General features: G+C 43.5%; 1 protein-coding gene and 1 long non-coding RNA gene across 2 annotated transcripts in view; both read right to left on the bottom strand.

Moving 5' to 3' along the window:
* LOC138957423 (uncharacterized) overlaps nt 1-25,000 on the bottom strand; it is a 268,397-nt gene that overhangs the window by 132,701 nt on the left and 110,696 nt on the right. The gene's annotated exons all lie outside the window — the stretch shown is intronic.
* LOC138955599 (G-protein coupled receptor GRL101-like) lies at nt 598-3,284 on the bottom strand. Its single transcript, XM_070327170.1, has 2 exons — nt 2,958-3,284; nt 598-2,714 (listed from the first exon to the last, which is right to left on the bottom strand). The coding sequence occupies exons 1-2, from the start codon at nt 3,282-3,284 to the stop codon at nt 651-653; spliced, it is 2,391 nt and encodes a 796-aa protein (XP_070183271.1). The 3' UTR covers nt 598-650.

Raw genomic sequence — 25,000 nt, 5'->3', positions numbered from 1 at the left:
ATAAAATGTATGCGGCTATATATGTTTGGTGGCTATATATAACGATACGATGTGGAAAGAACCTGGGTAAGTGTTCGGAAGGTGGGGGGGGGGTGGTGAGTGGCATTGTTGAACATTAATTATTCATCGCAAGAAATAGACTGCCCTTATGCCTTATGTTATTTTAAACAGGTCTTGATTTATAAAACGTGGGTAAATTTACCTCTTAGCTCATTACCATTCCTCGATTATCTTTCGGTGAAATAAAAGGAAACAAACAGACTGAAGCTCTCTCTCTCTCTCTCTCTCTCTCTCTCTCTCTCTCTCTCTCTCTCTCTCTCTCTCTCTCTCTCTCTCTCTCTCTCTCTCTCTCTCTCTCTCTCTCTCTCTTTCTTTCTCTCTCTCTCTTTGAGTGTGTGTATGTGTCTCTGTGTGTGTGTGTGTGTGTCTGTGTTTGTGTGTCTGTGTATCTGTGTATCTGTGTGTCTGTGTGTCTGTGTGCGTGCAGTGTTTTGCTTACGTTTACAATTATTCTCGGTACATGTTCAAAGGACAGGTTGGAAGATTAGGCTAAGCCTAAAATCTTTATCATTTCGTAATAAAGTTCTGAGTTCTAAGTTCTTTGACAGTGAGTCAGTCTTTCAAGACTAAAACAAGATGCTTCTCCCACTTCAGTTCGCATTCTCTGAGACTAAACTGGCTTCCAGAGCCTGCATCAGGCGTTGTTCCCGAGCACGCCTCCTCCGCTCCAGCAGCATGTTGAGGCTGTAGAGAAAGGGGTTGAGGGCCGAGTTGAGCGGCAGCACCAGGATGGCCATGGCCACGTTGACCTCGCCAGGAACGGCAACTCCCCCGGAGGCCAGCAGACCAAGCAAGCCGATAGGGAACCAGCACAGAAAGTCCGTCACGGCGATGGTGATGAGGCGACGTGCGATGTTGACGTCTTGTTCTTTGCGCGAAGAGTCTGGTCCCAGGCTCATCCTGCTGGACTGGATGGAGGTGTAGATGAAGACCTGCCCCACCGCCATCAGCAGGAACAGCACAAAGTTGAGCACGATCATCACGCCGAAGGAATAGCTGCGGCCCATGAAGTCGTTCCTGGTGACGGGCAGCGGGATGCAGATGCCTGTCTGGCTGTAGAACTGCCAGTGTGACGTGGCGGGAAGTAGAGGGACGGCCGCCACTCCCACACCCAGCAGCCATGTTGCCGCACACGCCACGTGAGACGCCTTGCTGCTGAAGTGGAATCCGCTGAAGGGAAAGCGTAGCGCCAAGAACCTGTCCAGTGTGATGAAACACACGATGAAGGCGGACACCTCGCAGGACAGGAGAGACAGGAAGCCAGCCACCTTACAGGCGGCACTGTGTCTCCAGGCGTTGTCTTCCCACAGGTAGGAACCCAGGTACAGACGATCAGCCAATCCGATAATCGCCAGGTACACGCCCATCACAAAATCCGAAACACACAGATGAGAGACAAAGGTACCGAAGCCAGACTTTGCGCTTTGTTTCAACACGAATATTCTTATAATCAAGCTGCCTAAATTACCCATCAAAGCCAAAGCCGCAAAGAGCGACAACAGAACACGGTATAGGTCCGATCGTAGGAGTGACTCGCACGATGAAACCTCACTGAAAGGTGCCAAGCAGTTTTTTGGATTGAATCCTACAGGTAAAGCCAAAGGACAGCACAGCTTGTAATTCTGTGCGTACAGTCGTTGAAAATGTTCAAGATCTCTCAGCAAGTTCCTCTCAAAATTGTGAACGGGACATCCATGAATATCAAGTACAGTTAAATGAGGTAGCGACTTAAACGTCCCTTCAATTCGCTCAATGCCATTGTTTGAAAAGTTTAGAATTTTTAAGTTCGGCATGAGGGTAAGTTTGTCTACCTTTAGTTCTTTCATGTTGATACGAGAAAGATCAAGACTATTCATCAATGGGAAATGTTGAGCATAGTCAGATGTCGTGGACAGAATTGAAATCAAAGGATTTCCAGACAGGTATAAATCCCTGAGGTTAGAAAAGAGAGAAAGGTCACCGGTGCCTACGGAGACTAAGTGGTTGTCACTGAGGTCCAAGCTTTGTAAGTTTGGGAGTGTCACGTTGCCAAAGTCTGTTAGGCCACACCTGGCCACGCTGAGATGGATCAGCAAGACATTGTGCGTCATGTGTTCCAAGTTCAGACCGCTGTCACTGGCGTCCAGGTAGCGAAGGTCGGCAAACTGGTGCACTGGAAAAAGGTGAGGACACGCGAAGGCAAACCCGGAGCACGTGCAGTCGGTAGGACAGTGGATGTGACAGTACTGCTCGTCGTCTTGCAGCGGGCAGTGGTAGAGCCCGTCACACACGTGGTCAGCATGCAGACAGATCCTGGACTTTCTACACCTGTAGAACCCCGGACAGGTATAGGTGTAGCACCCCTCCTCGTCCTCGTGGCGGGGACAGTCGTTGACGCCGTTACACCTCACGAAGACCGGCATGCAGTAGCCTCCCCCCGGACACTGAAAGTGACTGTCTGGACAGGTGTAGGAGCCGTTGGAGAGGGTCAGCGTTGTCATGGTGACAGCACTCGTGGTGTTGGCTGTGGGGTCAAAGTGAACGACTGCCGGCGGGGGAATGGCAACGTATTTCCCCAACAGCGGAATAAAAGATATAGAAGAAGTACACTCTCGCTCATCCTCCCCGTTGGAACAGTCGTGTTGTCCATCGCACCAGCGGTCCAAGGCGAGACACTGCACAGAGTAACAAAAGACATAAGACCAGGGATGACCATATCAACCGCCCGATCACCAGGGGCGAGTAACAATTCCGCCGGGCTAGTAGAAACCGTATGATGAGAATGGATGAATTGAAAGACAAATCTAGATCACCTGATGACTAGTTCCACATTTTAGCGGCGTGTTTCCGGTGCAGGGAGGGAACTGACAGAAGTCTTCGTCCGAGTTGTCGGCACAGTCCTGCCGGTGGTCACACACCAGAGTGTAGGGCACGTGTTCCACCTCACTGTCACACCGGAAGTACGGCCCGCCCCCTTCGTCAATAGTACTTTGCGCAGAGCCGGAAATGACGCTTTCGTTGACGTAAGCACCACGTGACGAGCTCTCGCATGACAGGAAGGAGAGCATGGTCTGTCCGTTACTGCAAGTCACGTGCGACAGCCGTAGTTGTCTGTTTTCTGGGTACTGGAGCTCGATGTTCTCCGGCACCTCTTGGCCTTCTACCTCGGCAGTCGTGCGTTCACACAGAGGAGCAGATTGACCTAATTGGAATATAGCCCGGCAATCAGCATCCAGCATGATCATGTCGTAGTCCCGCTCTTGAAAATAGCCGCATAAAAAAAGGCTTGAAGAAATGTCTTTTGTGTAGTTGACATAGTACGCTACTGTACCATCAGCCCACACAGCGGATCGGCCGTATCTGTAAACAAACACAAGGCTACGTTTTTGTAACCCAACCGACACACAGTGATCGATATCGAGGAGTAAAATGCGATGCCCTCGCGTGCAGATGGATTCGTGTACTCTGTCACTGCGCCTTGTAGACCTTAGTGGAGAGATTTGTAATATCTTAGCTATGCATACTTGTATTTTAAATGTTTGCGATAAATTGTATTTGATGTGTATTTGCGTATTTCATTCAAATTAGAAGTGGACAACCACCATTACAATCCAGTCGACGCGCGTTGATACAATTCCCCATCGAGATTTCCCAAAAGTCGATTTTATTTAAAATAGAGTGAGTAATCCTGGGAAATTCAGAGGTACTAGATAATTTTACAACCCTTAATAAATTGGATTGTCAACCTTTGGAATTAATTCAAATGAATAAAATACAAGACTTACGAGTTCAAAAATTAAAAAGATAACTAATTTGACATCATTTACATGATATACACACATGTGAAGTGAACGATATTTGTTATATCATGATTGGTCGGTCTCACGTATGTAGGATAAAGTATTATATTACGTCTGCGATAATAAAGCTGGGTCGAGATTCTTCAGTTTTCAATGAGATCTACGATGGGATAGCGTACCTGTTTAAAATCTACGAGTCACGAATGGGTATTTCTCAAAGGAAAACATGAAAATGTCTCGCTCCCTTTTTCAAAATGCTTTTGTCCGTGGATCATGACATGAGTGTTCTCCGCAGCTTACAAGAGCGTCTTAACAGCGCTATTTCAACGCCAAGTGCGTGTATTACTTACAAGCTGAACGGAATAGAAGCGGACGTTGTGAGACCCAACCAGACAACAGATATCTGTCTCCTGGCTTTCAAGGCCGCAGTCACTGTCTGCCATTCCTGGGGTGTGGTCAGTTTGGCCGGATGTCCGCCCTCCTCCCGGCACTTTTCGTTTGCGTTAAATGGTCTCATCTAGGACATGAACAATGCTGTCAGCGTTCTCTGCTAGGACATGAACTATGCTATTGTCATTGTCAGCTAGGACATGAACTATGCTTTTATCGTTCTCAGCTAGGACATGAACTATGCTGCTATCGTTGTCAGCTAGAACATGAACTATGCTGTCAGCGTTGTCAGCTAGGACATGAACTATGCTGCTATCGTTGTCAGCTAGGACATGAACTATGCTGTTATCGTTGTCAGCTAGGACATGAACTATGCTGTTATCGTTGTCAGCTAGGACATATGAACTATGCTGCTATTGTTGTCAGCTAGAACATGAACTATGCTGCTTTTGTTGTCAGCTAAGACATGAACTATGCTGCTTTCGTTGTCAGCTAGGACATGAACTATGCTGTTATCGTTGTCAGCTAGGACATGAACTATGCTGCTATCGTTGTCAGCTAGGACATGAACTATGCTGTTATCGTTGTCAGCTAGGACATGAACTATGCTGTTATCGTTGTCAGCTAGGACATGAACTATGCTGTTATCGTTGTCAGCTAGGACATGAACTATGCTGTTATCGTTGTCAGCTAGGACATGAACTATGCTGTTATCGTTGTCAGCTAGGACATATGAACTATGCTGCTATTGTTGTCAGCTAGGACATGAACTATGCTGTTATCGTTGTCAGCTAGGACATATGAACTATGCTGCTATTGTTGTCAGCTAGAACATGAACTATGCTGTTATCGAGCTAGGACATTAACTATGCTGTTATCGTTGTCAGCTAGGACATTAACTATGCTGCTTTTGTTGTCAGCTAGAACATGAACTATGCTGTTATCGAGCTAGTACATGAACTATGCTGCTAGCGTTGTCAGCTAGGACATGAACTATGCTCAAAAAAGGTGGGGACACCAAAGCACGGAGCATACGAGTGTGTTTGTGTGTGAGAGAGAGACAGAGAAATCAACGAGAGAGAGAGAGAGAGAGAGAGAGAGAGAGAGAGAGAGAGAGAGAGAGAGAGAGAGAGAGAGAGAGAATTGAATTGAACTTTATTTAACAAGGATTAAGATTTAAGGCCACGCCTTTTCTTACAATCTGTCCTTGGGATGCACAGACACACAATGATAACATTGAAAAAAATAAAAAATAAAAAGTTTAAAAGTTTACCAACAAAAGGAGGTCAGAAAACTTCAGCACGTGATGATAAAGATAACGATGATGATGATGATGATGATGATGATGATGATGATGATGATGATGATGATGATGATGATGATGATGAAGATGAAGCATGAAGAGCATACATATGTGGTTATTCATAAAATCAAATGCATACTATGCAAGTATTATAAGTACAAGCTGGTAGCAAGAGAGAGAGAGAGAGAGAGAGAGAGAGAGAGAGAGAGAGAGAGAGAGAGAGAGAGAGAGAGAGAGAGAGAGAGAGAGAGAGAGAGAGAAAGAGAGAGAGGGAGCGAGAGAGGAAACACCAACAGACAAAATGGTAACACCGTACGCATAATATCACAGTCACGTTTCATTTGAAATAGCATAACATTCAAAAAAGAAAGAGAGAGTCAGTGGGGGGGGGGGGGGGGTTGGGGCGGGGAATAGCGGGAGACAGGTACAGGGACAGAGAGAGACCGACAGACAGACCGCCAAGCGCGGGGGTGGGATCGCTGTGATTGTGAAAGATCAGCTTACTTCCCTTGGTTGTGTCACAAATGATTTTTCTTTCCCCCACAGGTCTTTTGAAGTTGTTCAGTTGTCAGTGACTGAATAAACAGCGCCTTCAGCTGTTCTGTGTGTACCGCCCCCCTCCCAGTAGAGCCAACAAACTGACACACTCCCTCTTCCTCGACGAGCTCCCGGACTTTGTAGAGTATGCTACTACATGTGATGGTAGTTTGCTGCTCACAGGGGACTTCAATGTACACTATGAGAACGTGTCAGATCCAAAGACGAAAAAGTTCAGAGAACTGTTGCAAATGTTCGACCTGACTCAGGCCGTTGACCAGCCTACGTTCTTGCGTAGCACCCACACTCTGGATCTTGTGATTTACCGGGACAGTGACTATCTTGTTCATACTACAGAGTGTTGTCATGACTTGACCTCTGATCATGTGACTACTCTATGCCGTCTTGATGTTCCAAAGCAGAAAGCTGTTCCTCAAGTAAAGTCAGTGCGTTCCATTCGTGCTATTGACAAGTCTGATTTTTCACATGATTTAGCTAGCATTGTTGTTGATGATTTGTCTGTCTCTGACTTGAACAAAAACCTTAGGATAGTCTTAGACAAACACGCTCCTGTGCAACAGCGGAAGGTGCGCCAGCGTCCGCCTACCCCTTGGTATAACTCCGTTGCTCCGGAGCTTCAACAGTTGAAACGTGAGCGGCGTCAAGCTGAGCGACGCTGGGCATCTTCCAAGCTGACTGTACATATTATATTAAGCAGATTTATGACACCACCAAGCAGAAAGTCATAGATTTTGTTGATGCCGCCAAGACCACTTTTTATTCATCCAAGGTCGCAGCATCCTCATCTTGTAAAGAGTTGTTTAACACTGTCACCACCATGCTTGGTAAAGCAAAACAGGTCATCCTTCCAACTGTACATGACATGTCTAAACTGCCAGATGTTTTTTCTAAGTATTTTCATGAACAGATTTTGACCATCCGCAACAGCTTCGCCCAGCATAGCGACTCAGACCGCTCTCCCATTTTTGTTGGAAATTCGTTCTCTGTTTTCACCCCAGTCTCTGAAGATTTTGTTCGTAAACTCATTGTGAAGTCTGCCAAAACGTCCTGTGACCTCGACCCCCTCCCCACCTCCCTCCTCTGGGATCACTTAGACATCCTTCTACCCACCATCACTAGAATACTGAACGAGTCCCTTTCCACTGGCACCGTCCCCTCAGATTTCAAAAAAGCTGTCATTAAACCCCTTCTGAAGAAAAGCTCCCTCGACCCCAACGTACTTAAGAACTACAGGCCCATCTCAAACCTTCCCTTCCTTTCTAAAATCCTTTTTCTTCTTTATTTGGTGTTTAACGTCGTTTTCAACCATTCAAGGTTATATCGCGACGGGGAAAGGGGGGGGGGATGGGATAGGGGAAAGGGGGGAGATGGGATAGAGCCACTTGTTAATTGTTTCTTGTTCACAAAAGCACTAATCAAAAGATTGCTCCAGGGGCTTGCAACGTAGTACAATATATGACCTTACTGGGAGAATGCAAGTTTCCAGTACAAAGGACTTAAAATTTCTTACATACTGCTTGACTAAAATCTTTACAAACATTGACTATATTCTATACAAGAAACACTTATCAAGGGTAAAGGAGAAACAACCGTTAGTCGCCTCTTACGACATGCTGGGTAGCATCGGGTAAATTCTTTCTCGTCCCAACCAATATGGGACTCCCCCTAACCCGCGGGGGGTTCTAAAATCCTAGAGAAGATAGTCCTAGACCAGCTCTCCTCCCACCTCTCTGCCAACAACCTCCTCACTCCGCACCAGTCAGCTTACCGCACGGACCATAGCACAGAGACCGCAGTCCTTAGTATCCTCAACAACATTTTGACTTCCTTAGACGATAAAAAAAATTTCCCTGCTCCTCCTGTTAGACCTTTCGGCCGCTTTCGATACAATTGATCATGAAATTCTACTGTCCCGCCTTGAGCACACTTTCAGCATCCAAAATTCAGTTCTAAATTGGTTCAGATCCTATCTCTCAGACAGAAAAAAATTTGTAATTGTAAACGACGTCCCATCCCAGGAAACCTCCCTCCTTTTTTGGCGTTCCCCAGGGCTTTGTGCTCGGGCCCGTGCTGTTCATCATGTACACCTCCCCTCTGACTGACCTCGTCGACAGACATTCCGTTTTCCACGAAATGTTTGCTGACGACACTCAGGTTCAGAACTCAGCGACTCCCTCAGAATACGCCCAGATGACCACCTCCCTTCAGTCTTGCATTGAAACTTAACTGTGACAAAACAGAAGCCATTCGTTTCACGAAATCATCCCTCTCGTCCTCTCTCTCTCTCCCTCCTTCTATCACTTTGGGCAGCAGCACTATTGAATTCTCAGACTCCGTCCGTGATCTTGGCATCTTTTTTGATAGCGATCTCTCCTTGAAACATCATTTTATGAAAGTCTGTCAGTCCGCTTACATCGAGCTTAAGAGAATAGGTTCTTTCCGCCCATACCTTACCGAAGATTCCACCAAGACCCTTGTTTCCCCCTACATTCTTTCTCGATTAGACCACGGAAATTCTGTTCTCATTGGCTGTTCTCAGTCTGTCATCCATCCTTTGCAGCGCGTTCAAAATTCTGCAGTCCGGCTTGTCTGCAAAGCCCCTCGGTCCCAGTCCTGTTCCCCCTTGCTAAAGAAACTTCATTGGCTCCCTGTAGAGCTGAGAATCCAATATAAGTGCTGCTGTATCTGCTACAAAATAATATCTGGCTCAGCCCCATCCTACCTGTCTGACCTGTTCACACTATATACACCCTCACGATCCCTCCGCTCCTCTGTAGACACTAGAATATTCCGTCTATCTTCTTTTAGTCGCAAACAGCACCGCCAGAGAGCCTTCTCCCACTCTGCTGCCGTTGCGTGGAACTCTCTCTCTTACTCTATCCGACACTGCCTGTTTCAAAACGGTAAACATGGAATACAGTTAACACCTGACGTGATGCAGATTCTCATATTGCTGTTTGTCGACGATGTACTCTTGATATCCTATAGCGCAGCCGGGTTACAGAAACAGATTGATGTGTTAAAACAGTTTACGGATAATTTTTCCATGACGGTCAACCTGGATAAGACAAAGGTAATCGTTTTTAGAAAAGGGGGATTTTTGGCACCAAATGAAGCCTGGAAGTACGGAAACGAGGACATAGAGGTTGTGAACAGTTACAAGTACTTGGGGCTAAATTTCACCACAAAATTGTCATTGACGCTAATGGTCAGTGATCTGGCCTCAAAGGCAAAGATAAGGACTGGCCAAATCCGAAGATGTTTGTGGAGGCTAGGCAACATACCTAGAAGCGTATTTTTTAAAATATATGACGCACAGGTCCTCCCGATCTTAAATGTATGGATCTGAGCTGTGGGGATTCCAAAGGTTTGAAGCTCTTGAGAAAGCCCATTTGTTTGCATGCAAGAAGTTTTTGTGTGTAGGACGACAAAGTTTTAACACCAAACAAGATGGTATATGGTGACTTAGGCCGCTACCCACTTTATGTCACTTCGTCGGTTCGCTGTATTAAGTATTGGCTGAGAGTGTTACATTTGCCAAGCGAAAGACTCCCAAGGAAAGCATATGACATGATGAAACATTTACAGGGTTATGGCAAGAAAACATGGTCTCATTATTTGAAAGAAATGTTATGCATGTACGGCTTTGGAGATGTCTGGCTGCAACAAGGTGTCTACAGGCGATTTGAATCGATTTATAGCAGTATTCAGACAACGATTGTTTGATTGCTTCCAGCAAGAATAGCACGACAGCATCATGAACTCGGAGCGATTTGAATTTTATTCACTCTTTAAACAAGAAATTCGCGCTGAAGTGTTCGCTCCGCTGTTTTCGAGATGCATACATACAATTTCGATTTGGTATTTCACCCATAAACACCCACAAATGCCGCTATCGAACTGACGTTGTACCGGGCCTTTGAGAGGACGTGGAAGACGAGAAAAATGTATTGTTTGTATGCAAAGGATATTGTGATTATAGACTTGATGTCAAAATATTAAGAGAAAAAAACCAGAGTGAAGATGCGAACAGTATTATACGTGCTATGTCTGTAGATAAAGGGGATTCAGTGGTGCATGTGGCCAGATTCTTATATCGTGTTTTTCAAAAAAGAAAAAGGTTTTTGAACTAGTTACCCAATGTGGAACAGGTGAACGAGACGGCGATGTGTTATACATAGTTTGTGCCGTTGAATGTTAGAGCAGGTTTGATTGCAAATAATGTAGGCTGGTGCAGTACACCTGTGTTGTTGTTGTACCTATTCAAATTGTTGATTTTTGCGCTGGAAATGTTTGTAGGTTAGAAAGAGAGAGAGCTAGGGGGAGAGAGAGAGAGAAGGAGAGATAGAGAGAGAGAGAGAGAGAGAGAGAGAGAGAGAGAGAGAGAACAAGAGAGAACGAGAGAGAAAGAGAGAGAAAGAGAGGGAGAGAGAGAGAGAGAGAGAGAGAGAGAGAGAGAGAGAGAGAGAGAGAGAGAGAGTTTGTGCCGTGGAACGATAGAACATGATTGAAAGCCGATAATGTATGTTAGCACTGTAAACTTGTTTGTCGTTGCACCTATCCATATTGTTAATTCATGCGCTGGATATGTCTTTAGGTTTAAGAGAATTGTGATTGTCCATAAATACAAACACACGGCATGTATTACTGACCCCCCCCCCCCCCCCACAGACCCCCTCTCTCGCAGCTATGTCAGCATGTTTGATGGTAATGACTGTCTAACACACACACACACACACACACACACACACTACGGTTGGATTTTATCATTTTGTTTGCAAAGGGTTTTTTTTTTTTAGAGTAAGTTACAAGAGATTAGGCCACTGTCAGATATATTTTGAAATAGAAAAATATTCCAGTTTCAATGCTGGCAATATTTAATTTGTTTTAGAATTATGGACCTCGTATGAAGAGTTGGTTTGGTAATAAGTTGTTGGCATGCGTGCGCGCGCGTGTGTGTGTGTGCATGTTTGTGTGTGTGTGTGTGTGTTTGTGTGTGTGTGTATGCGTGTGTGTTTGTGTGTGTGTATGCAAATGTGTGTTTGTATGTGTGTGTGTGTGCACATGTGTGTTTGTGTGTGTGTGTGTATGTGTGTGTGTGTGTGTGTGTATGTGTGTGTGTGTGTGTGTGTGTGTGTGTGTGTGTGTGTGTGTGTGTGTGTTGATATGTGTGTAGTTGTGTGTATTTTTGTTTTCTTTTTGGACTGTACTATTATTGTTTTTTAAGCAGGGAAAACTTTCAAAATGTCCATTGTTTGCTTGTGTTGTTCTTGTTGTGAAAGAAAAAGAAAAAGAAAAGACTCAAACCAGGTTTGGCCCAGGGATAAAGTAGCAGGTGTCGGCCGTAGAAGTATCCCCCGCCCCACAGTAGGTGTAGGGGCAATGGGCCTCGTCCTCCCCCCCCTCACACTCCAGCTCGAAGTTGCAGGCAAAATGCTGTTGGAAGTCTGGCCAGGCAGGTACTGAGCAGTTCCACTGGCCGTTCGGGAGGCGTTGTGGCGCGGCTAATTCAGCCTGTTGGATGGTATTGATTCTGTTAAACACACGCGCGCACACACACACACACACACACACACACACACACACGGCGCGAGCGCACGCACGCAAGCGCACACACACACACACACACGCACACACACACACACACACACACACACACACACACAGACCCCCTCTCTCGCAGCTATGTCAGCATGTTTGATGGTATTGACTGTCTAACACACACACACACACACACACACACACACACACACACACAAGCGCGAGCGCACGCACGCAAGCGCACACACGCACACAAACACACACGCACACACACACACACATAGGTGGTTTTACAGTCATTTGGGGTCGGCTGTGTATCAAAATGCCATCTTGCTCAAAACACAGGCATTTGGGGTCTCTTTTGTTTTAAGTGTTAGAAAGTTTCTTAAAACTTCAATGAGCGTTAAATGCCATTTTAAAGTGTGAAAACTCATTTCAGGAGGTTATTACATAAAATGCAACCGCCAGCGTGATTTTTAGAAAAACAGACATTTGGGGACGATGTTTGCTGTACAGCAGTGAAATGGGGACGTATGTGTACACAAAGTGCAGAGCTAGAATTACGTTATCGGTGCTATGAATGTTTTAGGTGTTAGAAAGTTTGTTAAAACTTCAATGAGCGTTAAATGCCATTCTAAAGTGTCAAAACTCATTTCAGGAGGTTATTACATAAAATGCAACCTCCAGCGTGATTTTTTAGAAACAAACAGGTATTTGGGGACGATGTTTGCTGTACAGCAGTGAAATGGGGACGTCCATGCAAAAGTGCAGAGCTCCCGCAGAGCTATATGAATGGTTTCATCACATACATGGCGCTAGGCGACATATGTTGTGAAAAATTTTACAAATCACGTTTTTGCGCCCGATATTTTCTTGTCATCTCCAAAGTCAAGGGACAAACACGAAATTCCTTGACTTTTGGGGTAGCGCGACTCTGTTAATTTTAAGAATTAAAAAAAAAAAAAATTCATTACTAGGATGTCCCATCGTTGGGAAATTCCGGTCGCTTCCTCCGAGTGGAAAGCTAGCAGTGACAGAGTCGCACTACCCCAAGTCAAGGGATCTATTAGTCCTGTTTCGCCGTTATCCCAATTCGCCCCCATCCCATTTTGGCGACATTTCTCAGGCCAAGTGTCATTTTACCACCATATCATGTACCATTAGCTCCACATCCCATTTTGGCGCAATCCCGTTTCGCCGTTAGCCCATTTCGCCCCCATCCCATTTTTGCGACATTTTACAGGCCGTGTCATTTTACCACCATGTCATGTACCATTAGCTCCACGTCCCATTTTGACGCAATCCCGTTTGGCTGTTATCCCATTTTGCCCCCATCCCATTTTGCCCCCATCCCATTTTTGCGACATTTCATAGGTTATGTGTCATTTTACATGCCATTCTAAAGTGTCAAAACTCATTTCAGGAGGTTATTACATAAAATGCAACCTCCAGCGTGATTTTTTAGAAACAAACAGGTATTTGGGGACGATGTTTGCTGTACAGCAGTGAAATGGGGACGTCCAAAAGTGCAGAGCTCCCGCAGAGCTATATGAATGGTTTCATCACATACATGGCGCTAGGCGACATATGTTGTGAAAAATTTTACAAATCACGTTTTTGCGCCCGATATTTTCTTGTCATCTCCAAAGTCAAGGGACAAACACGAAATTCCTTGACTTTTGGGGTAGCGCGACTCTGTTAATTTTAAGAATTAAAAAAAAAAAAAAAATTCATTACTAGGATGCCCCATCGTTGGGAAATTCCGGTCGCTTCCTCCGAGTGGAAAGCTAGCAGTGACAGAGTCGCACTACCCCAAGTCAAGGGATCTATTAGTCCTGTTTCGCCGTTATCCCAATTCGCCCCCATACCATTTTGGCGACATTTCTCAGGCCAAGTGTCATTTTACCACCATATCATGTACCATTAGCTCCACATCCCATTTTGGCGCAATCCCGTTTCGCCGTTAACCCATTTCGCCCCCATCCCATTTTTGCGACATTTTACAGGCCAAGTGTCATTTTACCACCATGTCATGTACCATTAGCTCCACGTCCCATTTTGGTGCAATCCCGTTTGGCCGTTAGCCCATTTCGCCCCCATCCCATTTTTGCGACATTTTACAGGCCAAGTGTCATTTTACCACCATGTCATGTACCATTAGCTCCACGTCCCATTTTGGCGCAATCCCGTTTGGCCGTTATCCCATTTTGCCCCCATCCCATTTTTGCGACATTTCATAGGCCATGTGTCATTTTACATGCCATTCTAAAGTGTCAAAACTCATTTCAGGAGGTTATTACATAAAATGCAACCTCCAGCGTGATTTTTTTTAGAAACAAACAGGTATTTGGGGATGATGTTTGCTGTACAGCAGTGAAATGGGGACGTCCAAAAGTGCAGAGCTCCCGCAGAGCTATATGAATGGTTTCATCACGTACATGGCGCTAGGCGACATATGTTGTGAAAAATTTTACAAATCACGTTTTTGCGCCCGATATTTTCTTGTCATCTCCAAAGTCAAGGGACAAACACGAAATTCCTTGACTTTTGGGGTAGCGCGACTCTGTTAATTTTAGGAATTAAAAAAAAAAAATTAATTACTAGGATGTCCCATCGTTGGGAAATTCCGGTCGCTTCCTCCGAGTGGAAAGCTAGCAGTGACAGAGTCGCACTACCCCAAGTCAAGGGATCTATTAGTCCTGTTTCGCCGTTATCCCAATTCGCCCCAATCCCATTTTGGCGACATTTCTCAGGCCTAGTGTCATTTTACCACCATATCATGTACCAATAGCCCCACATCCCATTTTGGCGCAATCCCGTTTGGCCGTTAGCCCATTTCGCCCCCATCCCATTTTTGCGACATTTTACAGGCCAAGTGTCATTTTACCACCATGTCATGTACCATTAGCTCCACTTCCCATTTTGGCGCAATCCCGTTTCGCCGTTATCCCATTTTGCCCCCATCCCATTTTTCCGACATTTCATAGGCCATGTGTCATTTTACCACCGTGTCAAACCACTAGCGCCACATTCCATTTTGTCGCCATGCCGTTTTGCCGTCATCCCATTTTGCCGCCATCTCTATTTCGCGACATTTTGGATTGTGGCAAAAATGGAATTTGGCGTAAACGGAATGTCTTCCTAGTTGAATAACGCAGTATAGTAGTATAGTGAGGCTTGGCAAGAAGAATAAATAAAAAATGTGATGGCGGCCAAATGGGATGGTGTCAAAATGGGATGACGTGCTATTGTTATGACACGGTAGTAAAATGACGCTTGGCTTGTGAAATGTCGCGACAATGGGATGGGGGATAAATGGAATACGGTGAAACGGCATGGCGGCCAAATGGGATATGGTGTCAAAATGGGATGTCGCGCTATTGTTATGACATGTTAGTAAAATGCCCTGTCACGTAGTCTCAATCCAAATTGGAAATCCATAGCATCATCATTATAATCATCCTCATCTCATTAATCATCCAAAATTATAAATTTTATAAAATGACGCTTGGCTTGTGAAATGTCGCGAAAATGGGATGGGGAAAAAAATGGGACGGCGGCAAAATGGGATTGCACCAAAATGGGATGTGGATCAGCCACTAGATTTCCAATTTTAAAGTCTTAGGTATGACCCGGTGTGACGTTTTCATCTTTCGCCGTGTTGATATTTCGATTTTCGGCCTCGTTGATCTAGTATAAACTCTACACTGAACAAAAAAAACACCCTTCGATAGTACTGATGAGCGACCTTGTGTACCTTACATTAATGGGGCCAAATTTGTCCAACCAATTATTTTATTTAACTTAGAAATTTGATTCATCCTAAAATGTTTCCCTTCTTACTCAAGGGACGTAACCACTCGGTACACGTTTTCGAAGAATTCGATTTTGGGAGTGAAATCTATTTAATTTCACAACCAATTTTTTTCACATGCAAGAAACTGACATGCTTTTCGTCCATAAATAATTTCTCTTCTTAATTTTACCAGGAAACAACATTTCGGTCTCGAGTAAATATCGAGGGGGAAATATGTACACAGGCGAAAGATGAAATCGTGACACCGGCCGAGGTTCAAACCCACGACCTCCCGATCACGGGGCGGACGCCTCACCACTAAGCTAATCGTGCCGGTTTACCCTTGAGTGACAGACGGACAGACAAAAGAATATACAGACAGACCGTAATTAACACAAACACACACACTCAGCAGAGCAAAGCGGTATAACACACAAACTCAGCAGAGCAAGGCAGTATTACACACACAGACTCTGCAGAGCAACTAAGTCGGTGACACACAGACACAGTTATTTGGGGACGATGTTTGCTGTACAGCAGTGAAATGGGGACGTCCAAAAACCGATAGCTCTGCGCTGTGCTATGAATGGTTTCATCAGTTACATATGGCGCTAGGCGACATAAGAGTATTTCCAATCCAGTCAGTAGCTAGCATTCACGACCCTGACAACGGATGGTTTGAGTCTGATTTATGAGAATGAGAATGAGGGAGAGAGAGTTGTATTAAATTGAATTGAATTAAATTGAATTGAATTTATCTTTCTCTTAACACTGTAACAGAACAAGAAATGCTAAAATGGTTTTTTTCCATCCCGCCCTCGCCCATTGAGTTGAAATAGAAGTTAACCACATTATGTTTGAAAATGTTCCAGTGCTTTATGTACAATAATGTTTCAATACAATCATAGTGTATTAACATTTTACCAGTATCAGCTGCAAAATAGAAGTAGTGCTTTACAAGTTTCGAAAGAGAAACAGCATGTAATGATACGTAAATGGTGTACAGCAGTGAATTGGGGACTGTTTCCCAAACAGCAGTCAGATGGGGTCTGGTTGTTGTACAGCAGTCATTTGGAGGCACAAGCTAAAACTGCTTCAGAGATGTGTGTTTTTCATTGGCTTTGATCTCCGCTGAGAGGGAGAGAGTCAGAAAGAGCGACATAGACAGATAGACAGAGACAGAGAGACAGACCGAGACAACAAAGGAGAGGTTAAGGACACCCCCTTACCCTTGAGTGACAGACGGACAGACAAAAGAATATACAGACAGACAGACCGTAATTAACACAAACACACTCAGCAGAGCAAAGCGGTATAACACAAACTCTGCAGCAAGGCAGTATTACACACACACACACACACACTCTGCAGAGCAACTAAGTCGGTGACACACAGACACAGGTATTTGGGGACGATGTTTGCTGTACAGCAGTGAAATGGGGACGTCCAAAAACCGCAGAGCTATCGCTCTGCGCTGTGCTTGTTTGTTTGTTTGTTTGCTTCACGCCCAGCCGACCACGAAGGGCCATATCAGGGCGGTGCTGCTTTGACATATAACGTGCGCCACACACAAGACAGAAGTCGCAGCACAGGCTTCATGTCTTACCCAGTCACATTATTCTGACACCGGACCAACCAGTCCTAGCACTAACCCCATAATGCCAGACGCCAGGCGGAGCAGCCACTAGATTGCCAATTTTAAAGTCTTAGGTATGACCCGGCCGGGTTTCGAACCCACGACCTCCCGATCACGGGGCGGACGCCTTACCACTAGGCCACCGTGCCGGTATGGTTTGAGTCCTATTTATGAGAACGAGAATGAGGGAGAGATGATTGTATTGAATTGAATTGAATTAAATTGAATTGAATTGACCTTAATCTTAACACTGTAACAGAATAGGAAATGCTAAACTACTTTTTTTTTTCATCCCGCCCTCGCTCATTGAGGTGAAATAGAAGTTAACCACATTATGTTTGAAAATGTTTCCAGTGCATTATGTACAATAATGTTTTAATACAATCATAGAGTATTAACGTTTTACCAGTATCAGCTGCAAAATATAGTAGTAGTGCTTTACGAGTTTTGCAAGAGAAGCAGCATGTAATGATACGTAAATGTGATACAACAGCGATCAAAGTTCAAGTCTGAAGGTAGGCTCTGAGAAGTGTAACCAGTGCATGCAAATCCTTGGCGATATGATTTATCTCAATAAGGTACAGTGTTCGTCGCACATCCGCAGGCTCCTCAATAAATGCCAGTCGTTCTGATTCATCATAACTCATGTCTGCTTTGTCCCTGAATAACGTCCAGTACAATGTTTCAGCTTTGGTACAATCGTAGGTGAACATGAAGTCATCTGATTTTGCAAGCAGCTGTTTGGATGAAGCATTGTACACCATTCTAATCACTTTCTTTCGTGTTCTGGGGTTCGTAGTAATTTCTAAAGCAAGTGCGTTTACTTCCCCTAGACTGTACTCCCTTTCCAAAGCATCCTTTTCAGCTTTAGTCAACTGCTTTTCCACTGGTTCCTCTGTATCACTCTCTGACGTAAAATATCTGTCCTTGTCACTGTCAGTGGCCACGCATGTGGAGTCAACGGATTGCTGCAAGGCAGGTTCCGTCAGCTTGGATGGAATGTGGCTCCGTGATTCACGTGCTTCAATGTTCACAACACAGCTTGCCTCGCTGTCAATGCGTTCGCCGGCGTGTAGTCTCATTTTCTGTTTGTGCCTAACGTCGGGAACTTTGTCGTGCGTGTTTGTGTGAATTATGCCTGATGTTGTGCTGGCATGATTTCGCAGATGATCGATCAGCTGTATCAACAGAAGAAACGCATACCTCTTTGCTGTTAAATTGTTGGGATCATTGTCTGTCACGTCTGAGCTGCGAAGGGGTTTTGTTTACGTTGCGTTGACTAGCTCGGCAAATGGCGGCCTGTTGGTTCTCTGTGCTGAGCAGTTGAAGTGTGACTGTGGCTCCTTCTCATTCTCCGGTGACTTTCCAGTACTTGACATAGTGGTCAGCTGGCAGGCCTGTCAAGGTAGCTTCCACAGCAGTTGGTAGTCCAACGACAGGCATTTTCTTCACTTGTTCAAGTAAATTGCTGGAGCGAAAAATGTGTGCTGCCGGAGGGACAGATAGAGAGAGAGAGAGAGAGAGAGAGAGAGAGAGAGAGAGAGAGAGAGAGAGAGAGAGAGAGAGAGAGAAGGAGAGAGAGAGAGACAATGACAATGACAATTCTTTATTTAACGAGGGTAGTAGATTAAGCAGTGGTCTGCTTTTTTACATCCAGCCCTCGCCCTAAAGAGGGACTAACTAAAAAAATGAAATAAAAAATACAAGATAAAAATTAGAAAATAGATAACTAAAATTCTACATTTTAACAGATAACTAAAGTGAAAACACATTATACATATGTACACAAAATGCATTGCATTGAGGTAAATTGCGAGTTGATTGATGTGAATTAAGTGGTATAGTGCAGTTTGCACTTTCTCAACATCATGCTCTAATCCATACATTACATTTTAAAGAAAATCAATCAAACAAGCAAGACATTGCCAAGATCATCACACATCTAAATACATGTAGTGGTTGGTTTGTAAGTCCCTTCATTCGAAAAGGGTTTGTGTACATTATACCAATAAAGAGGAGAGGGGCATGTTTAATACAAAAATTGTATTTGTAATTGTAGAGAGAGAGAGAGTGAGAGTTAGGGTAATTAAATAAGAGAGAAAGACAGAGACAGAGTGAGAGAGACGGACAAACAGACGGACAGACATACGGACAGACAGTAACCTGCGAGAGAGAGGAAGACAGACAGATAGGCACACAGTCAAAAACCGGAAAAAAAATCATAGAAAGAGATAGAGATAAAAGACACAATTGCAACAGCTCTGCAGATTTCTTTCCTACGTGTTTGTTTAAAACAAATCTGACAGAGAAAGGAGAACAAAACAGAGAGAGAGTAGGAAAGAGAAAGTGTGTAAGAGAGAGAGAGAGAGAGAGAGAGAGAGAGAGAGAGAGAGAGAGAGAGAGGGGGGGGGCGAGAGAGAGAACGGGAGAGAGAGATGACGATGATGATTTAACGTTGTTATACAATGAATAGGGTTAGAGGCTATCACGCAGCAAACTCTCCAAGAGAGGGAAATAAAGAGATATATCATCATCATCATCATCATCATCATCATCATCATCATCATCATCATCATCATCATCATCATCATCGACATCGGCATCGGTATTGGGATCAGCATCGTCACCTACATGTGTCTTTTCATGTTGTTTTTTTGTTTGTCGGCTTGTCTAGTCTGTCTGTCTCTGTCTCAGTCTCTGTGTCTGTCTGTCTGTCTGTCTGTCTGTCTGTCTGTCTGTCTGTCTGTCTGTCTGTCTGTCTGTCACGGGCTTGGGGTCTCTGTTTAATTTCGTCTGTTTTCCGTTGTTGCATCTTATTTGCATAACCATCTTCGATAATCATTTGGTCGAAATTTGCCAGGAATAAACCATCATTTGTAATACATTATGCTGACTGTAAGAGAGAGAGAGAGAGAGAGAGAGAGAGAGAGAGAGAGAGAGAGAGAGAGAGAGAGAGAGAGAGCGAAAAAGAGAGAGAGATGGCGAGAGAGAGATGGGGAGAGAGAAGGGGAGAGAGAGAGAGAGAGAGAGAGAGAGAGAGATGAAGAGAGCGAAAAAGAGAGAGAGATGGCGAGAAAGAGATGGGGAGAGAGAGAAGGGGAGAGAGAGAGAGAGAGAGAGAGAGACAGACAGACAGACAAACAAACAAACAGACAGACAGACACACAGACACGCAGACAGACACCAAAGGTTGAGAATAGAGAGAAAACAAGAAAAGTGTGAAGCAGCCGTGCATATTTCTTTTTTGCATAATCCGTGAAAGTAACCTAAGAGAGAGAGAAGAACAGGCAGACAGGCAGGGATGTGTGTGTGTGTGTGTCTGTGTGTGTGTGTGTGTGTGTAGAGTGATTCAGACTAAACTACTGTACCGATCTTTGTGAAATTTGACAGGAGAGTTCCTGGGTATGATATCCCCGAACGTTTTTTAAATTTTTTTGATAAATGTCTTTGATGACGTCATATCCGGTTTTTCGTGAAAGTTGAGGCGGCACTGTCACGCCCTCATTTTTCAACCAAATTGGTTGAAATTTTGGTCAAGTAATGTTCGACAAAGCCCGGACTTCGGTATTACATTTCAGCTTGGTGGCTTAATTAAATTAAAAATTAATTAATGACTTTGGTCATTAAAAATCAGAAAAATGTAAAAAAAAAAAAAAATTATAAAACGATCCACATTTACAATCATCTTATTCTCCATTATTTGCTGATTCCAAAAACATATCAATATGTTATATTTGGATTAAAAACAAGCTCTGAAAATTAAAAATATAAAAATTAGTATCAAAATTAAATTTTCCAAATCAATTTAAAAACACTTTCATCTTATTCCTTATCGGTTCTTGATTCCAAAAACGTATAGATATGATATGTTTGGATTAAAAACACGCTCACAAAGTTAAAACGAATAGAGGTACAGAAAAGCGTGCTATCCTTCTCAGCGCAACTACTACCCCGCTCTTCTTGTCAATTTCACTGCCTTTGCCGTGAGCGGTGGCTGGCGATGCTACGAGTATACGGTCTTGCTGCGTTGCATTGCGTTCAGTTTCATTCTGTGAGTTCGACAGCTACTTGACTAAATGTTGTATTTTCGCCTTACGCGACTTGTTTTTGTTTTGTTTTAATAAACTGAGAGAGTAAGAAAAAGACAAAAAGAGAGACAGAGCTAGAAATACAGAGAGACAGACAGAGAGACGGACCGACCGACAGAATTAGTGCGAGATAGAGATAGAGAGACACACAAACAGGGACAGACAGACAGAGACCGACATTTTGAGAAGAATGAAGAGAAAACCAGCAGTATTATATGCATAGTCTTAAGCTGTGTTTCCATATCGCGACGCGATGGCAGCACGATAGTTGCGGCGAGGTGGCGGCAGCGTCAAAACCGATCGCAACAGTAATATCAAAGAACGCATGTTTCCATATGTGCGACGCGACGGATGCTTCATCTGGGGATTTAATCAAGTTTGAGTGAATCTTTCTTGAAGGTTTTTCTTTGTATTCATAAATTATGAGTAATCTAAGCTTAATTAGTTTGGACAACATTTTGGATGAAATTATTGCTGCTGCAGGAACATTGAATTGGCAAGTCTGTAACAGTAATCGTCTCTCTGACCCCCCCCCCCCCCCCCTTGCTTGCTGAAAAATAAAATTAACTCTCTTCCCGTCCTCTGTCACATCCTCTGATTCTTTTGCTGTATCTTTTCCTCTTTTTTTGGTAAAAATTGTATCTTGTCTGTCTTACATTTATAACAAGGGGATAAGCGATTCTCTGACCTTGACATAACGTGAAATAATAATTCCTATCTAGATGTACATATTTATAACCACATTTAATATAAGCTTAGCTTATTGTGTGGTTACAAATGTTTATATCGCATATATATGCAAGTTATCCAAAGAATGAAATTGTTTTGAGACCTATAGCACCGTTAGTTTGTCAGAACAGGAGGTGGTCCATATCAGGCAGTTGTCCATGTTAGGCTATTTTCCCTTACGACCAGGGTGTGCTTATTGCGTGTCTTATGAGAAACAGACCGCGTGCAGAAACACACACACACTATGATGTGTTGTCGTATTATGTTTGCTTTGGTCAATCGTAGGACCCTATTCTGAGGTCTCAATATTTTCCCACGGTCTTCCCAACGCATGCAATGTCACTTTCCATTGAGCGTTTTTGCCACCATTTGGCAAGGAGTTATCAGCTGAGATAAAACGACTGTAAGTAGAACGCAAAAATCACACCTGGACTCGATCCGACCGACTGGTTCTTGTATACGCAAGAGCACTTGATAGTCTCTGCCGCGGATCATAAAATCGTATAATCTGCTGATTTTCGCATCCCGAATCTACTCAGCTTCGTCCCAATAGGCCCACTTAAAACATCACACGCGGAATTTAAATTAGCTAAGATGGACAACTGGACACCACATGTGAGAACCACGCACCAAGACATTGTCAGCATTGAGAGAATGTTTTCACGGAATTGTTTCACGATTCTGTGACACTGTTATATTGCGGGGTTATGATATTTTCTTCGTTTCTGATTTGAATTCATGTAAATGAAATCAAGTTAAAATTAAACACTATTGTTTTTTTAGAAACCAATGCGGACCCTGAAAGAAATAACGTTTCACTCAGATAAATTTTATCCAGCCTGTCACGTTTTTCATTTATACATTTTGACAGAAAAAAGAAAATAACAAAAGAAAAATTAACACATCTGTGTGGGATTAAAATCAAACGTCGATTTGTGTTACTAAAGTTACTGACCACCATGTGCATGCGAACATTTGCTGCCCCCCCCCCTCCACATCGTAATCGTATCGGCTCTGTCTCATTTTGCCCACCACCCCTCCACCTCTCCCCAGGACCCCCCCCCACCTTCCTTTTCAGTAAATAGCCCTTCAGTCGGAGCGGCAGTTGTCGCCACGCATCAGACTTTTTTTGAATAATTATGTGCGGTTTTTAGTATCTCCTTTACAAAGCTGATCTGATAATTAACTATCTTTTTTTTTGCAAGCAAACGACAAATTCGCCTCAAAAAATGTTATTGACAGTGCATATAGAAAAGGTAGCAAAAAAACTTGCGGGGACAAAGTGGGCGAGGGAGAGCCTGGGTGGTCAAACGGGGGCCGTGCCATGCCATATGTCACCTGCTGGTTAAACGAAAGGTTTAAAGGAACAGATATCGCACACAATATTTTGATCTTTTGATCAGTCAACCATCAATTTTGTACATCAACCCCAACAGTGTTGTTGTCCAAAAATAAAAGAATTGCATTCTGTCCTCAAACTGAACGGTAGTTCAAAGTTAAAGGGATATTGACCAAAGTGCTTTTGAGGAACAATAAAACACTCTCCCCAAAATAAAGACGCAAAAAAAACACCCCACACAAATAAATAAATAAAGAAAGAAGCAAAACAGATTTACAAGGAAATTAATTATGTTCATGGTATGCTAGCGCTGTTTTTATTTTATTGTATAATAAGCATGCTGATACCGGGATGCAGTATACGTTAAATGTAAATGATATAATGCTGACTATCTAAATGTGAATCAAAAAACAAGAAAGGTAGGTTTTTTAATTTTTTTTTAATTTAAATGTGAACCAGAAAAGATGCATTTCTTTTAAATTGATGGCGCCGTCAAAAACAAAAACTAAATTCTTGGTTACAAAATCAAATGAATCTTAGTAGTCGATAGTTTAGTACTATTTGTCACTTTATTAGAGGTGGTTTGACTGAGTTGCCGACTTCTCCGCTTTAATTCCTTTTCAGTTTTATCTGTACACTCTTTGTTTTCATGCGATACGTGTAACACTTTTCCCGACCTCGCACATGATGGACAGCATTCATTAGAGCGATATGTTTTCACCGGGTTTTCGCAAAATTGTATTTCATGCCACGCTATTATCGATTACCTCAAATTAAAAAAGAAACAAAGAAAAACTCCGGACAAGCGCACAAGGTAGAACCAGCGGTCAGTGCATGGGACTGCAAAAGTGCACGTGTGCGTATGCGTGTGAATACATTTTTTTTTAAAACTAGTTAGTGTCAATATCGATCGAATGTCATTTCGATCACGTTTCAGTTTAGCGGACAAGCGTAATCGGATTCAACATACGCATACACACTCACATAGTCGGAAGAGTCGTCGAACAGGGAAAAAAATGACAAAGTAAAATATTGTAAATTGAAAAATGTTTGTGTAATTTTGCGATGAGACAGAGACAATCTGGGAAGGAAGTTTATACCCAAGTAATACTATCGAACGGGTTAGTCCGTAAGCTGCGGACAAATATTCTTACTCAAAGAGAAAAATGAAACAGGATTTTTTCAGTAAATGTAAGCTTACAGGGCTGCCGATGGGGAAAGACTGAACCACCTAAACAAATAGCAGTTCACATCGGTTGATGATTCTTCAGTCCCACAGAACTTCGGTCCATTAGGAAGTAGCCCTGTTGATTTGCTAGATTAACATCACATCGCTACCCGAACCGATTTTTATTGAAAATAAACACTTTTTTAAGCTCAGATATAATTTATCTGTAAGTTACATCACGTCTACAGTCGTTGACACAATCTAAAAACTCTATCAAATTACTCCGCCAAAGTTCCGACAAACTTACTACACATATATGCGTCGTCTGCATGTGTTGCGCGCGCAGTCCGGGGCGTGGCTTATTAAAAAAAAAATTAAAAAAAACCCGTATTAGTCTTTTTTTTTTTAAGAGTTAAATTCAGATAGCACTTCATTTGGACAGCCTTGAGAAAACGGCCGTACAATACGTGTATATCTTCTTTTATCGAGAAGGAGATTAACAGCGGTGGGGTTTCAGTCATGCTTTCTAACGCCAGCTCCATTTCAGATAATGTTAGGAGATTTCAAAATGCAAGGGGGTGGGGGTATAGAGTGGGGGGGGGGGGGGGGGGTA

The sequence above is a fragment of the Littorina saxatilis genome, linkage group LG2, assembly GCF_037325665.1.
Source record: "Littorina saxatilis isolate snail1 linkage group LG2, US_GU_Lsax_2.0, whole genome shotgun sequence".
NCBI lineage: Eukaryota > Metazoa > Mollusca > Gastropoda > Littorinimorpha > Littorinidae > Littorina > Littorina saxatilis.
The sequence above is the reverse complement of the archived record's forward strand: the minus strand, read 5'-3'. Positions and strand labels throughout refer to the sequence as shown.